The sequence below is a fragment of the Epinephelus moara genome, chromosome 9, assembly GCF_006386435.1.
Source record: "Epinephelus moara isolate mb chromosome 9, YSFRI_EMoa_1.0, whole genome shotgun sequence".
In the NCBI taxonomy this organism is placed as follows: domain Eukaryota; kingdom Metazoa; phylum Chordata; class Actinopteri; order Perciformes; family Serranidae; genus Epinephelus; species Epinephelus moara.
In genome coordinates, this window is record NC_065514.1 from 27,467,277 (window position 1) to 27,483,798 (window position 16,522).

The window sequence follows — 16,522 nt, forward strand, 5'->3', positions numbered from 1 at the left end:
TTTTTGTTTATTTCAACACACAACGACTCACTTGGTATGGTACGACCAGTAGCTTAAGGTGGCTACTGTTAGCTTACGTCACAAATTTAAACACTTTAAAAAGTATGTTAAAAGTATGTTTAAAGTTGTTAAACCGGCAATAACTGACTTTTGGCCACCTGTGGGCAGCAGAAACAAGTTGTCAACACGATATTTACATATGATCTCCTTTTAAGTTAATAATGGTGACATATTAGCGAACAGTTGCCTATTTATTTACTTAGCATTTACGTCTTATCATTTATATGGAGTCATGTTTGTGTCGACATCATGAATATAAGTCCAATATTCACTCTCTTTTAGCTCTGTTTTTGATCTCTTCAATCTCCTGAAGGAAATTTCTGGCCCTTTAGGTGCTAAACGTCATTGGTTTTCTCTTTGCTACATCCGCTAAAGGGGTGCCAACAACTAGACCCATAGTATGTGTGCATAGAGAGCATTTTCGAGATATCTAGCTCTTTAAATGTTTACAACCCTTGCAAAACTATTACAGGGCAACTGCTGTGTTATGTGAGACAAACTGGGATGCAATTTGGCAGAATATCTATATGTGCAGACTGACTGAGATATTATGAACAGGGGACAGCTGGTGCAAGTTTGGTTCAAGCCATCCACTTGAAAAAAAAAGAATAGAATAGATTAGAGCTGGCCCATACTTCCCAGTCTCCTCACTCTGTGCGCCCTGTGAATCACCCCTCATCATCTCACCCTAATGAAGCACAGGATGCAACCCCAAGCTAATCAACTAATCCATAGCACCCACAGCTGGGTGCACTTGCAGCAGAGTGCTGTTATAGCAGAGTAAACATTGCTTCAAGGTCTCCTCTACCGTGGAGTACACTTTGAGTTGTGATATCTTGTTGAGATATTGGCTGTCCATTTTCTCTTTTCCATGCTGCTTTTAAATCAAATCACTTGGGAGCATTAAAGGGTAGGTACACAATTTTTTTCTAGTCTAACATAAGCAATGGTTTGTAGAAAACCAAAAAAGAGGAACCATCGACCAAAAAAATTGTTATACTGTTGCCTGCAAGAGTAGGTCTGCACTGCATATGAAATGACTTTTTGTTTTTTCAATAATTTTCTTAATCATTCATCTAAATCCTTCATGTTTCATATTTAAAATGTGTTATTTCTCAGGTTGTGCATCTAGCTCTCATTCAAAAAGAAATGTTAAATTAAGAAAAAATGTGTTCAAGTATACTTAACCTAAATAGACATTTACCTTTAAAGGTTATGTGTATGTTACAACCCTGCTGGGAGATGAGACGAGTTTACAAAGAATTAAAAGCTTATCTATTTACAAAAAAAAAAAAACAATAAATAACTGAATAAATGTGAAAGTTGGTGATCAGTCATGTCTGCATGTATGGTGTGTGGAAATGTCTGTAGAAGAAGCAAAAGAACAGCAGCTATGCCGTGAGGGAAGAGGGAGATTATGTTAGAAGGTGGTGAACTTTTATATCATGAAGCACATCAGGCACAGGTGTGGCTCATGAGGTTAACGATGACCGTCTGCCCTGACCCGCATCTTGTAACAGAAAGAACAGCCAGGAAAACAGACACACCTAGTGGAGTGGAGGGGTCGTTACATATTCAATATTCAGAACATTAATATGGCAGCAAACAACTATTTGCTATGTAAAGATATAGCGAGGTAACCCAAGCTTCTCTGCCAGTGCATGTGATTCACTGTGAGTATATCCCACTGGCTAGCTTATAGCTGCCACTCTGCACTGTGCTCATGCGAGACCGGTCTCACTCCGAAGTCGTCAAAATCTGGCGCTTGGGCAATGACTTGTGGCGTCAGAAACCAAGGAAAAAAGGCGTCCTTTAACGTTGGCATGATACATGGCCATGTTGCTGTTATAGTTTAACGGCGCCTGGCGTCATCAGGGGGAAACGCAGCAGGTCAAGGACGAAAGTTAAGCTTTTTTTTTTTTTTTTTGTAAAGAGAAAATTTCCGGTGAAAACAGAAGTGTATTTTGAAATAAGACAATGCATGTAATGCATGTCGTAAATGGACGTGGAAAGTCCATGACCAAGCATCGATATGTGGTCGGAGTGAGAATGTGTTGCTCATGCAGTGATCACAGCTGATATCGGGACTGCCTTGTTATGTAAGCATAGCGCCCACACTCCAGTTTCCTCCTTGGTAACAATGTTAGCTCTGTCAGCACTGTTGTAAGAACTGTTTATTGAGTTAGCACTGTTAGCTGCTAGCCCCCCAGCTCAGTCACCTCCATGTTAAGAACCAAAATCCTGCCCCAGACTCTGAATCATAATATACTCTGAATATCACGTACACCTTCTTTACTGGAAATCTCCTGTGGCAGATTGCTCTCTGTTGTTTGTGCCAAAAGGAACCAATAAGCAAAAACTATTTTTATTGCTATTTTCTGGATTAAAATTTTAAAGGCCAGAAAGCCACCAAATTTTAAGGATTTAAGAATTTCTCTCTTTTTTAGTGACAAGTAGCCTAAGTCAGAGTCCACCACAGATTTATGTAATATTGATCTCTTTATTAATATAACAGCACTCATAGTGTTGGCTTGAACACAGACATCATGTTCACTTTCACTCTGTCAGTCTGTCTTCCTCTCTCACGCACAGTACCTAATTTAACCAATAACACGCACACACTCTCACGTATTGTAGATAGTGTCACCACCAATCTCTCTCTCTCTCTCCCTCCCTCTCTCTCTCTCTCTACGTATTGTAGATAGTCTCACCACCAATCTCTCTCTCTCTCTCCCTCCCTCTCTCTCTCTCTCTCTGTCTCCCTCCATCAGTCTCATGAAGTCATTGCCGAGCAGCCACTCAGTGCCGGGCTGAAGCTGAAGGAGCGCTGTGGGCTCCTCAGTTCTGGATCTCTGGAGCCGCGGAGGACTCCTCAGCACGGTCCGCTCAGGCTGACAACTGCAGCAGCCCCCGTACTGCCTGCCCGCATGGACATACCACCAGCCCCGACAGCATGCACATCTGAGAGCTTCAACAACACCGTCTTTTGTGTAGCCTGAGGGGGGGAAAGTCTGCAAGATCACTTTCCTTGCTCCGCTGAGGTGGACCGAGCGTCAAAGGATTTTTTTTCCCTCCTCTTCTTTTTCAGCCAGCCCGTTCCTCTCTTTTCCCCCTTCCCTTCCCTCTCGCAGTCTCGCGTATATATATATATATATATATATATATATATATATATTTTTTTTTTTTTTTTTTTTTTAACTTTTTTTGTCCTTGGCAAAAAAAAGGCACTGCTGTTTCCACGAGTCTACCTGCTCGCCCAGCACCCATGAATTCAGATAAAAATGTGTACCTCGGCAGGGACAAAGGCATCATGCGGAAGAGAGCGTTGCTCCTTCGGAAAGGTTGCAGCTTCGAGATTACCAGGTAGGTCCTCTCTCTGTGTTTTTAAAGGGGGGCGATATTTGTGTGGGACAAGAGGGTGATCAAAACGGCGGGACTAACCAACAGTAACTGCAGTCTCTTGCATAGAAGTGGCACTTCACATGAGACCACACAATGAATGTGTTTCACCTTGTGGATTGGGGATTTAGCCAATCAACGCTGAGTGTGCGCAAAAATAAGGAGCCCCAAAACATAATATATATCTGAGGAGAGTGTAGTCACATAACTGCCACTGATTATCACCTCTCTGGCTAAAATCACATCCTTATGTCTCTGTTTCATCTCATAATTTATCATGTCAACACCGTGCGCTCACATTTCCGATCGCACAGTGGTGGGAAGCGTTACGCACGGATACATTTCGTCTGCACCTGACTCTGCAATGTTGACAAAGAAAGCTCAGTGGCAGGACGCCGCCAATCGTCATTTTATTGCCAAAACCTGGTTTTGATTGGTCAGTCCAGCAACCACGGTGGCCCAGTGCTGTCCAATCATGCGCCACAGAGGGGCTGAGAATATGCGGGTTTTAATGCACCTACTTTACAGGAGATAAATTGGGGGCTGAAATCACCTGCTGTAGCCTCATGCCACAGAGGCACAGCTGCACACCTGTGAGTGCACACACATCCTGAAGCGACAAACACACGAAGGCAGGGAGTGTCCGTAACAGGCGGACCACATAACGTGCAGCTGATGTGACTTCCCTGCGTGGCGCGACCTGTTTCTGGCAAACCTCCTGGAGGTGTCTGAAAAACGAGAACTTTTGCGTGTAGCAGGATGCCACTGGCTGTGTGTCCCCGAGCTGTTAGGATATCCAAACCCGCACTGCTCCAGGTGGGGCCCTTGCTCTTAAAGTCATGTGTCAGTTTGTGCACTGTGGTTTGGATCAGTGAATAGCTGTTAGTATTTAAAGACTCTCACTTTTACTGTTGTTACACCAGTTCCTTCCTCTTTGCATATGCACTCACTGCTATGTTTGTCAAGAGCTAGTGATAGCAAGTGTGTGAGAATAATCATGGATGGATTATGGGACACATTATGTACCCCTGGGCACAAATATGCAAAGGGGCCCACCACCTCTCCTATAGGAGCAAGACACAGACTTTGCGCTGGTTTTGCGTCTCTTTGTAGTTGTTATGCATTTTTTTGTGGTTTTGTGTCTTTTTGTGGTCATTTGGGTTCCTTTCATGTAATTATGTGTCCTTTTGAGGTTATTTTATGTCTTTTATTGGTTGTTTAGTATCTCTTTGTAGTAATTTTGTGTCCCTTTGTGGTTGTTTTGCTCATTTTTGTAGTTATATCGTGTCTCTTTGCATTTCCATTTCATCTTTTTGTGGTCTTTTTGTGTCCCTTTGTGGTCATGTTAATTTGAGTGAGTGACATTTTGCAAGTGAAGGCCAGGGGGTCCCCTGACACTTTGGCCCCTGGGCCAAAGCAATCAATCCATGCATAATCATAGAGCATAACAGCACAAAATGTTATTCAGTTCATAGCATTCAATAATCTCAAGGTGTTTCCATTCTGACTGCAAGAAACAGTCATTTTCATTATCAATTTAACTGCTATTTATTTTCCTAATTAATCACTTGATCTATAAAACATATAGCAATCTTTACACACTTAAAGTTTTAGTTGTGTGTCGGATTTAGTGGCATCTAGCAGTGAGGTGGCCAACTTGAAAAACACACACACAAGAATAGCTCTATCTAGTGCCAGTGTTCGGTTTGTCCGTTCTGGGCTACTGCAGAAACAAGATGGTAGACTTGACTGAAGAGGACCTGCTCTGTATGTAGATATAAACAGCTAACTCTGAGGTGACAAATACACCTCTTGTGATTATAAGCTAATGAAAACATAGTCATGAATATACAGTTTATGCCAATGGATGCCCCAAAACTGTGCACAGTGGACCTTTAATGATATGTTATGTATCCTTTGTAGTTTTGAATGTGACATCGTTTTGGACAGCTTCATGTCAGTGTTAAAGGAGCAATGTATAGGATTTAGTGCCATCTAGTGGTGAGGATTGGAGATTGCAACCAGCTGAACTTTTTCCTGGTTAGAATTCCTTCATTATTAGCATTCATTACTCAAGAGGTTTTGACTGTGAACCAAATTATCTGTAGAGGTCACATCTTCTCAAAAAATGGACCAGGTGATTAAAACTCTTTAAAATACTGAATAAAGAGTTCCATGTTACAAATCAGTGTTTCTTCAACACTGTGCAGCACGCTGCAGACAGTCAGCTAGCCCAGTAACTGCTCATGTGTGCTCACCCTTTTTTTTTTTCGATCACTTAAGGTCCAGACAATCAGCAGGTGTTTACCTTGAGCCGAATTATCCTCAGAGGCCTCTTCCTCTCCAGAACAAACGTATTAACAGAATGATTTAAACAGATAGTTAGTTAGTTGTGTAGGGCTTGCTGATTTCAGTGGCCAATGCAAAAATGCAACTGACACTATCTTGAGCTATTGTTTTGTTTGTCCGTTCTGGGCTACTGTAGAAACATGGTGATTTGGGTGGACGAGGACCTGGGGTCTCATTTATAAATCAGTGCATAGGATCCACTATGAATGTACGTACAGACAAAAGCCAAAAAAGGCATGCACCAAAAGATATTTGACAGTACAACCAGGCTTCCACCTCACGTCACCAATTTCCTGTCTCCAAAATGTTCGTAAGCATGGGTCAACATGTCTTCCATCAAGTCTGTTTTTTAGATCCTAACTTTTACGGTGGAAGTGGCGTGCGCCTCTTTAAGGCTTTATTTGTGCGTACACAGTGTTTATAAATGAAACCCCTGCTCCCCTTGCTCATTCTGAGGTAACAAAAACACACTTATTTTCAAACGATTTTATCCTAAATCAAACATACTTACTATATTCCATTTCTGCCTATGTAAATCCTACACACTGGACCTTTAAGGTAAAACTTAAGCTTGGGAAAATTCTCTTTTGACCTAAACTGATTTAATTTTGAGCCAGTGATTTTTAGTGAGAGACAAATGTTCAATCCAATATATTAGAACACAAGGTGACATTAACAAATGCCTTGTTTTCTCTGACCTACCGTCTGAATCCAAAAAATCGATTTTCTATCATGTAAGACTGGAAAACGCAGAGAATTCTTACATTTGATAACTCGAAGCATGAAATTGTTTGGCATTAAAATTATTTTTATTTTCAAAATAGTTATTAATTAATTTCCTTGTTATTGATTAATTTGCTAATTCTTGCAGCTCTAGTTTTCATTATCTTGAAGACATTGTCTGTGGATTGTTGTTCTGATCACATCACCTCCCCTCCTTCCACCTCCTCTCTCATTTCCTGCTATTTCAGACAATCTGCGGAGGTGTACATGAAGTGCACATTTACTCATGAATCTCGCTTCATTGCCCTTGTAGCTGATTACTTTGCCTCAAAACGTGTGATGGGGAGATTTGTTGTGCTGGAGATGTCTCTCCATCCAGGCTGCCAGGTCCCACTTTCCAAATAGAGGCATGTACTGTATTGAGGGTGCATGCGGGGGCGAGATTTGGCCAGCTTTGTGCCAAGCACTTACTTTCAAATTACACATCTCTTCTAATTAGCTTGATTTATCCTGTGTAGTGAAGGAGCTTGTTCCCTCACTGTATGCATTGGAGCCAGAGTCACAGTGTAAGGCTTCCTGGCAGACTGTCTCTCAGACACTAGCAGTTTAACAGACAATCAATCAGAGCTGAGCCTGAAGTGCTACTGCATGGGGGAAATAGATTCTCTGCTGTACTGAGGGGATATGAGAGACACTCAAGTAAAGGGCTGCTGCTGAGGAGGCTGTGTATAATTCATCGTACTCCAGATATGCATGCACCAAACAGACCCAACACATTTAAGACAGTACACACAGTATGTTAGAAGTGTGCTTTCACATGCATAATGTGCTCACAGACACACACACTGGCTGAACTGTTTCCATATGTTTGCCTGTGGAAGTATGTCATGAGGTAGTTTTATCTTGACATTGATCTGCCCTCTTTTTCTCCTCCAGACACAGTCTCAGTGTGAGACAGTGATGGAAGAAGCACTCAGATGGTTTACTTGAGTAAAAGTACCAACACAATAGTGTGAAAATACTCCATTACAGTCCTATTTTCAAAATCCAACTTAAGTTAAAGTATTATAAGCAAAACACACTGACAGTTTCAAAAGTATAAGGACATGTCCTGCAGAAAAATGGCCCCTGTGAGTGATTTGTTGTGTTATATCACATTATTAGATTGTAAATAGTGACGTATCAGTTCATAAGATGCATTTCACGGCTGTAGCTGGTTGAAGTGGAGCTAGTTGGGCATACACTGTACAATTTTAGCCAGTTTCTGACCCGATATTTGAGCCGCATGACTCTTTAGGCGCTTTAGCCGCTTTAGGGTTGTAAAGTGGATCCCAATCCAGGGGTCAGGTCCCGTCAAAAGGATCACAGGAGAAATCTGAGGGGGCGTGAGATGATTGTGTGTGAGAGAGAGAAGAAGAAAAGTTCTGCTACAAAAACTTGTATTATTTTTCTGAGTTTTCTCCAGTATATGCTTTTGTGTGAAATATTAGATGATTTGACCAATTTGGGTCTCAATCATTTAATAAAACCATGTGAGAGGTTTAGAGGGGAAATGTCTTTTTGGTGGAACAGCTAGCAACTCATAGACATCTGACACATAACAAGGGGCCCGATTTTTCTTGAGATTTCCCCAGGCAGAAAGGTTGGAACCTCTGATATAATCTTGAAAAATGTATTGTATTTTATGAGCTAATAATGTTTTATGTAAAGTCTGAAAAGGAAGTATAAACTACAACTGTCAAATAAATGTAGTGAAGTAAAAAGTGCGACGGAAGTATAAAGTGTCAAAGAATGGAAATACTCAAATACAAGCATCTCAACATTGTACTTAAATTACTTAAACGTACTTGGTAACTTTCCATCACTGGTGTAAGAGACATCTTACATTATGTAATGTCATGAATCGGAATACAAGATTATGTTATTGAGAAGTTAATAGTCTTTAATTCTCATGATCTGTGCTAATCTCCACACGTTAATCTGCTTTGGGATAAACACATCACATCACATTATTATTTCTGACTGTGTTTTGGACACTGCTTCATGGTGACTAAGCCTTATCTAACAAAGTCAGCGGACTGCCAGTTGGCAGATCTTCTCACTGACAGCAGGTAGCTGCAGAGTTGTGGGTGAAAGCAGAAAAGTTGAATGGACCACTAGAACTAACTGTTTGGTCATTTTCCTCTGATATGCTGGTTGCAGGTGGTCTTATGTGTATCTGCAGTGTACATACTCTGTGTAAGCAGAGTGTGTGTGTGTGTGTGTGTGTGTGTGTGTGTGCGCGCATTTTTAAGGACTTGCAAGGGAAATTTTACACATCAAAAATTGTGTGAAGCCTTAAGTGGCTCCAGAGGGAGCTGTGTGAAATCAGATAAATAGCCTCAAGTGATGTCACATGAGTCAGTGCTGGTTGGGGCTGAAGACTACAAGTTAGAAAATTACAAAAAAAAAGGGGTGTGGAGATTGAAAAAAGTAAGCCTAGACCTCTGTAGCCCACTCCTCATCTCTGCTTGAGGCTAGCAGCTACATTCGTTGCTACTAACTGAATGGTCAAGTTGGATTGTGGGTAGTGTAGGTGCCAAGTTAAAAAAAAAAGAAAAGAAAGATGCCTATAGCCATTGCCAGATGCACTATGTTTTTGGGTTCTCCATCCGTACGTCCCACTCTTGTGAAAGCGATATCCATTTGGACTAATGGATGATCTGATTAGATTTTGGTGGTCAAAGGTCAAGGTCACTGTGATTTTGTTTCCATTGCATTCTTGTGAACATGATATCTCAAGAATACCTTAAGGGAATTTCCTCAAATTTAGCACAAACGTCCATTTGGATTAAATAAACCCATTAGAATTTGGTGGTCGAAGGTCAAAGATCAAGTCACCGTAACCTTGTGTCCATGTCATTCTTGTGAATGCGATATCTCAAGAAGGCCCTGAGGAAAGTTTCTCAAATTTGGCACAAACGGCCACTTGGACCGAATGAACAGAGTAGAATTTGATGGTCAAAGGTCACTGTGACCTCACAAAACATGTTTTTGGCCATAACTCAGGAATTCATATGCTAAATGACAACATTTCACACAAATGTCTAGTAAGATAAAGTGATGACATTTTATATCCAAAAGGTCAAAGGTCACCTTCACTGTGACATTTAAATGTTCTGCAAAAACACTTTTCACAGAAGGGGAGACATTTGATCAGATAATGAATTGGTGAAACTGTGCTGATTGTATAGATGTTATGTGCTGGGTTGAAGATGTGCGTAAAGCATTCATGTTTTCACAGACATGGATGTAAACTGCAACTTGACTGGTTTGCAGAGGCATACAAAAGTGAGGTGGTAGTTTTTTCATAAACTGTCCACAGTGAGTTTGACAATGTTATACGAGTGTTACATGAGTAGAGTCCTCTTTTAAGAAATTCCAGCATCTTATGTCGGTGCATAAAACAAGCACACACAACTTTGAGCAAGTTCTTGAGCTCAACAGGAGAGTCTGGATGTCTTCCAGGAACAACAAATCCAACCTATTTGGTGTCTTTTTCCATTAATTTTCAGAACAATTGTAGCATATCAACTCCACCTGTCACTGAACTCTTGGCTCTGGTCTGTCTCAAACCTCTTCCAGACAACCTCGGCTAATTGTGTGTGAATGAGATTAGGCTACACTGTGACACTTGAAAGAGCCAGGAAATCACTGACTGACCATGGATTGGAAGGACAAACATGACTCTGTAGAGACAGCGCCAGAGAGACAAAGGATAATTATGTGTACAGGCAGTAAAACATACTACGATCCAGCAAACACTGACCACTGCACTGATTTTATCAGATGAAGCCAGTATCAAACATGAGAAAAAGTCAGCACGGTGCTTTTGAATGAGTTCAGTGGCAACATCAGCAAATTCTGATGCAGTGGAAACTAACCTCACTGTGTGGAGTCTCTGGGCTCACTTGTCAATCCATAACAGAACATTTGTAGTTCATTTAAGGAAAGGCATGCGCTGGCAGGGAGCAGAGAAGCCCATTCATCATCGGGCTAACGCAGGGCAATGTGTGATTAGAACATGTTACTAAGGTTTAATTTTGTAAGGCAGACCTAACAAATACGTTTTGATAAGGAGCTAGTTCACAGTGTAGGAGGGAGAGATTAACTTTGACAGCCCGGATTAGTTGGCTTTTTTTATTAATCAATCCAGCCCCTCCTTGCTTTTACCGTCTATGCACGCCTCCATGAACAAAAAGCTTCTCATAAAGCAGCGATAACTTCACCCTGCAACTGCGGCTGCATTAACAGGGCAAAAATAGATCCTACAGCCACTGAAGTTTCTTTCACTCACTGGCCCTCCTCTTTCCCTGAACCCCCCACCTCATAGATTATTTGCTTTGAAATGCTATCAGTGTCTTCATTAACCTCTCGCTGCCAAACCAACAACTTTTTTGTCTCTGCAGTTGCCAGGGGTTTTGCCGTAGCCTGCCTCCTTGTCAGATTGGCACAAGAACTGGAGCCAGATGTAGCTGAAGTGCTGCGTTCAGGTGCTTTGTAGAGGAACGGCTCAGGGAGTTTTGAGCATATGTGCCTTTAAAGAGAGAGAAAAAAGAGAAGGAAATATGTATTAGGGTTTGTCCTCTTGTGGTTTCCTGGTGAAGTTTTTACAGTAGGCTTCAAAGCAGCGTGTGAATGAAGCACATATGCTTTGAATGTCAGACATGTTTTCTATCTTTTTAGATCTAAGGAGGCACTAAATGGACAGGACCATGTGCTCTCTAACAGACATAGGGAGGGTGGTAGTGGTAGGCTGGGATGCTGGGGGCTCCCTCAGCGTTACAGTCTGTCATCAAAGAACCAGTGGGGAGTTGAGCTGATGGACTTACTGACATTTTTGCTGACTTGAGGCACTCTGCTTTGCGTACTGTGAACTCATTTAGCTCTCATGTACGGTAGAGCAGATCACACACAGAATTCTATGCTTGTATTAGACAGGAGAGAAAGAAGAAGAACATAAATCCAGTGGTTATTTTCTCGATTAATCATTTGGTCAACAATCAGCAGATCAGCATCATTTGTTAGTGCCTTCCAAAACCATTGCATATCATTGTTTTAGGAAGTGACAACACTATGGTTCAGGCTTGGTTAGGTGGTGACACCTATATCCTGGTTTAGGTTGAAAGTAAGGTTAGGGACTTTTGTCACCACAGTTGAAAGGAGCCAACGTTGACTGCCAGTTAGGAACAAGAAGAACAAACAGTGCTCTCTTTGTGTTGAAGTCTTTGTCACTCTACTTTACCGTCACATGGCGTTTTCCTTAGCTTACGATGGGCAAGAGTTATGAATTCTACGGCCGCCAGAGAACTTTGTCATTTACCATCAGTTTAGGGGACATTGCTGATACGGCTGATGCTGTCATTTTTCTTCCACCTGTCCACCTCAGAGTCCAAGGTGACATCTTCAAATTGCTTGTTTTGTCCAACCAACAGTCCAAAATCCAAGATATTTTGTTTCCAACTATAAGAGTAAAAAAACAGCAAATATTCACATATTTAGGGGTGAGAACCAGACATTTTGGGCAAAAATTAGTTACATATATTAAATGAAAGCTCTTGATGAGCTCTTTGTACTGCCAAAAGGGTAGTTCTGAATTCTAAATCAATCAAGACTTATTAATAAAAGACTTAACACTGAAATATTTGTGTCGGAAAAGGGCAAGTACATTGTTATCCAAATGTTTATCAAGTTTTGATATGAAAGATTAAATTCAGTAAACAGAGACGGGACAAAGTATGGTCATTATTTTGTATTTGCTGTCCTGTAAAGTTGGTTAAATGTCACTGACGCCCCTCTGGTTTTCACACCTATGATCATACAAACGTATACATACATTTTTTTTCTTTTGGCTTTTTGCCTTTATTAGGTCATTAGGACAGTCAAGGTGTGTGGTGGGAGGAGGGGATGACATGCAGCAAAGAGCCACAGGCTGAAATCGAACCTGGGGCTGCTGCAGCAAGGACATTACCTTCTTATATAGGATGCCTGTTCTACCCACTGAACCACCAGGCGCCCCATTTTTGTCATGTTTGACCCAAAAATTACTTAAAGAGTACACACTGATTTAGCATTGCATTTCTGTAACGTTGTTGAGTGATGAAAAGCTGATGCAGCTTTTGCGCTACATGCTAACCCCATTAGAATTTGATCCATTCAGTTCAAAAGTCTGTAAGAGCCATACAATTAAATCGTTTATCTCCATTTAAATTAGTAGAGGGCTAAACCAAAAGCTAACCGCTCAGCCAGGGGGAATTTCTTGTTTGCCTGATCTATGGGGCCAACAATGTGGAGGATCTGGATAGTTTTTTCCAAACTTTTTGGCTTTATGCTCCACTGAGCAACCTTCATAGCAATAAATGGGGCCCGCTTCCAACGTTGGTCCAAGTTCTCTATCAGAGACTGTTGATAAACGGAGACATCCCACTTTAGATTAATTTCCTGTACCTGTGTCATGTGCCACCCCTTTAGGAGACTAGCAGTGGTCCTGATTTCATGCATTCCAATGGGAAAGGTGAACATGAGCACAGATTATGACTGTTTCTTTTCCCCTATAGTCTCTGAAGTAAATATTGGATCCATTTCTCACAAGCCCCAACCCTTCTAGACATTCTGACACTGACTGGCATTTTTTCAGACACACACATCAAGAGACAATTAACTTTGTTCTGACATGTCTCTGTTTTAGCAACATAGTCTAGCAAGATCTGGCAACAGCTGTGGTGATCTTACACTTGGTTGATATCAGACATGAAGCTAGTGGATAAAAACAAGTAGCAAAATAAGGAACAAACATTAAATTGGTACTGTGTATAGTGTTGTATTGTTTTGAATCTGATTTAATTCATCCACGTGACATTTACTACACTTCCAAATGAGGGGAGGGTTGCAGCGGAGAGACAACCATGCCCACTTCGGAAACTGGAAGTATACCAATTTGTTCCATTGGCGCAGCTTGTAGTGGGGTATCTTCTGTTATAGAGTATCTTTGTCTCTATATAGCCATGTGTTATTCTAGTAGTGGCTAATGTAGCCTCCAGCTGTTAGCCTCAGAGGTCGGGTTAGCTTAATTCTTTCCACACCTTCAGGTTTTTTTCCTTTTTTAAACAGCAGTTTTCAGCCCCAACAGACTCAAGTGACATCATTTGAGGCAGATGGTCAATTTCCTGCTCACTCTGGAGCCACAAAAGATTTTACACAATTTATTTCAGATATGCAGCTTTACTCCACAGCACCTGTAAGCAGAATTTGAATGGTGTAATCGCTTCAGCTCTAAATGTGAATGCGTTCCCAGGAATTATGATTGCATGCACAGTGTTGGTGCAATATTGTATCACTTGTCTGATTTCCATAGAAGGTTGTAGCTGGGAAATTGAAATAGTGTGCAAGGCTGGTTCTGCTCTGCTCAGCCGTACAGTCAGTCCCTCAGTGAGGTCTGATAAACACTGGACTGTAATCACTCCCATATGTGGCTGCATAGCTCAGCACAACCCGGCACAGTTCAGCCATGCGCACAATGCAGCGCACCGGGCTCATTTAGACAGAAAAATAGATTCAAATTACTGGAAGAAAAAAAAAAATACAAAAAAAAGGAAAGAAAAATCCCTCGCTTGATTACAGCCCTATGTAAACTTCTGCTCTTCAACTGAAACATCTGCTTCCATTTAGGGCTTTAAGACACATACCTACACATTAAAATGCACTGTGCACTGCTCCGGGAAAGCTCGGAGGCTGGAAAAACATTTCCCATTATAGTTGGCTAGAATAAGCCCAGCGTAAAGCAGAGTATCGGTTGAGATGCAGCCAGCTCGAGCACAAGCCACAAGCCACTTGCATAAAAGAGTCATATTCTGCAGAGTGTTTTCTTTTTCCTCAGTTGCATAAACTTCCTCTGTTTTTTTTTTTTTACCACGGTCACTGTCAGGGATGACGCAAAGTGAAAGTGAGTGTGTGTTGAAGTATGAAAGATCAAAGGAAGTCTGCACAGTATGGGTGCAGTCTGTGTGTACACTGTGGGCTGCTTCACACCAGCCCGCTGCCCCCGTCATAACCCTTAAAGAGCGATCCAGGAGAGACAGAGGAGGAAATGGAGCCTGTGAAGGGTTACTGTTGTACATTTTTACCCTGCGGTTTTGTAAGGGAGGCCAGCCAAAACCTCTTTTTGGTTAGAGAGTGAGCGACAGAGAGAAACGGTGAAAGAATGAAAGAGATGGAAGTGCAGATTGAGAGTGCGTGTAGAAACATCTAGGAAGGGTCTATTTTCAGCAGAGGTTGTAAAGATGTGGCTCAAATTAAGTTGTTGAAGTGTGGACATTCTTTAAAATACAGCTTACAGGGAATTTCCCCCACTATGGGCCTCATACAGCTGTAATACTGTATGGATTATATTGCATGTTGCTATGTCTTCTGAGCCCTGTCTGCATTTATTTTCCCGTTTTCAATCTGAGCTTATACTGTTTTTTTTTTGTTTTGTTTTTTGTAAAACTCCAACACCAATGTGATAGAAGACACAGGTGCACATCTGCAGGAGATGTGTGCATCCTCCCGCAGTGAGTGAAAGGCCTCACTACTGCACTTGGTTTCCACAAAACACCCTTCCACCCGTAGATATTTTCTAATTTTGTACAAATCATACTGTCCGGTGACAAGTTTCTGAGCAATCAAATAAGGAAGTGAAGTGGGTATAATGTTTTCTGGAAAGGGAACACCCTTGAATGAGGCAGTAGCACATGTGACGCAGTTCCAGAAAAAGATAAATTTGGGTATTTCACACCTTTCACCCTCTGGGCTCAGTTATTCAGAAGTAATCTGATTGGATTTCTGCTGTCGAATTGGATCAAATCTTGAAAATGGGTTGTTCAAAAGCAAAAAAGGATTATGAAAGTGGATTAGAACACGTAATCCAGTTTTAGTTATAATCTGGATCAAATCTGGATCACGTCTATGTGCCTATGTCTCTTCTGTAACACACTTAAAGTCATCCCATGTTGGCTATCCTACCTATTGTTCTTTACATAGAAAGTAGCCTACACTGTGTTATGTATTCCCATTCAGAGCGCTGGTTATCTGGATTTGATCTCTTTGAAAGTTTCTATCCATATCAGGGTGATCCAATCCAGTGCTGCTTTGAAAAACCGGCACAAAATTAAAAGGGATTAGCTGATCCTGGATCGCAAAATGTGAGATTTCCAAGTCCGGATAACTTTGATCAGATTACATCTTTTGAAAAACTGGGCCCTGAATCATGGATGTCTGTACTACATTTCATGACAATCCATCAAAAAGTTGTTGAGGATATGTCAGAACCAAAGTGGTGGACCAGCTGGTATTGCCATCCCTCGAGCTGCTCGGCTGCTAGCATGGTAAAACTGTTGATGTTGACAAGGTTTTCCTCTGGGGACATAATTTGTAGTTGAAAAAAAGGTTATAAATCACGGTATATTGCAATACATTTTATCGCCATACAGCATATCACAACAGGTTAAAAATCCCAGTGTTACTGTATCGTGACTTATGTATCGTGCAAATATCGTATCGTGGGGCCTCTGGTGATTATAATCCCTAATAATTGAAGGTTTGAAGATATATTTTACTGTAAGACACCATTTGTTTCCTCAAAGCAACAGTGTGTAGTTATGGTACATGTTAACACAAAAGAGTTCTCAGTGATGCAGGTGTATTTTATAAAATGATGGCCCTGTTTTTCTGTCCACTAATACTCACAGGTGATAACAGACACAGACATATACTTATTGCTGACATGGTGTGTGTATGTGTGCGTGCGTATGATGTGATGCACCACTCATTGTTACTTTGTATTATGTGTCTTGTCTTGCTGTCTAGTTTGTTCAGTGCTGTTCTGTCACTGTGTGGATGTTTTATTTGTGTCCTGTCAGCGGACTGTAGATGAGCATTAGCTTTAAGCTAACTCTGGTACAGTTCATCAAATAGT

At 41.3% G+C, this 16,522-nt stretch overlaps 1 protein-coding gene across 4 annotated transcripts in view; it reads left to right on the forward strand.

Annotated features, from left to right (window-relative positions):
• The first annotated feature begins 2,841 nt into the window (after positions 1-2,841).
• Positions 2,842-16,522, forward strand: part of garnl3 (GTPase activating Rap/RanGAP domain like 3) — a 104,454-nt gene continuing 90,773 nt past the window's right edge. For all 4 annotated transcript variants that reach the window (XM_050053393.1, XM_050053396.1, XM_050053394.1 and 1 more), the window contains exon 1: positions 2,842-3,423. In XM_050053393.1, the coding sequence (XP_049909350.1) occupies positions 3,326-3,423 (98 nt within the window). In that variant the 5' untranslated portion in view covers positions 2,842-3,325. The remainder of the gene's footprint in view (positions 3,424-16,522) is intronic.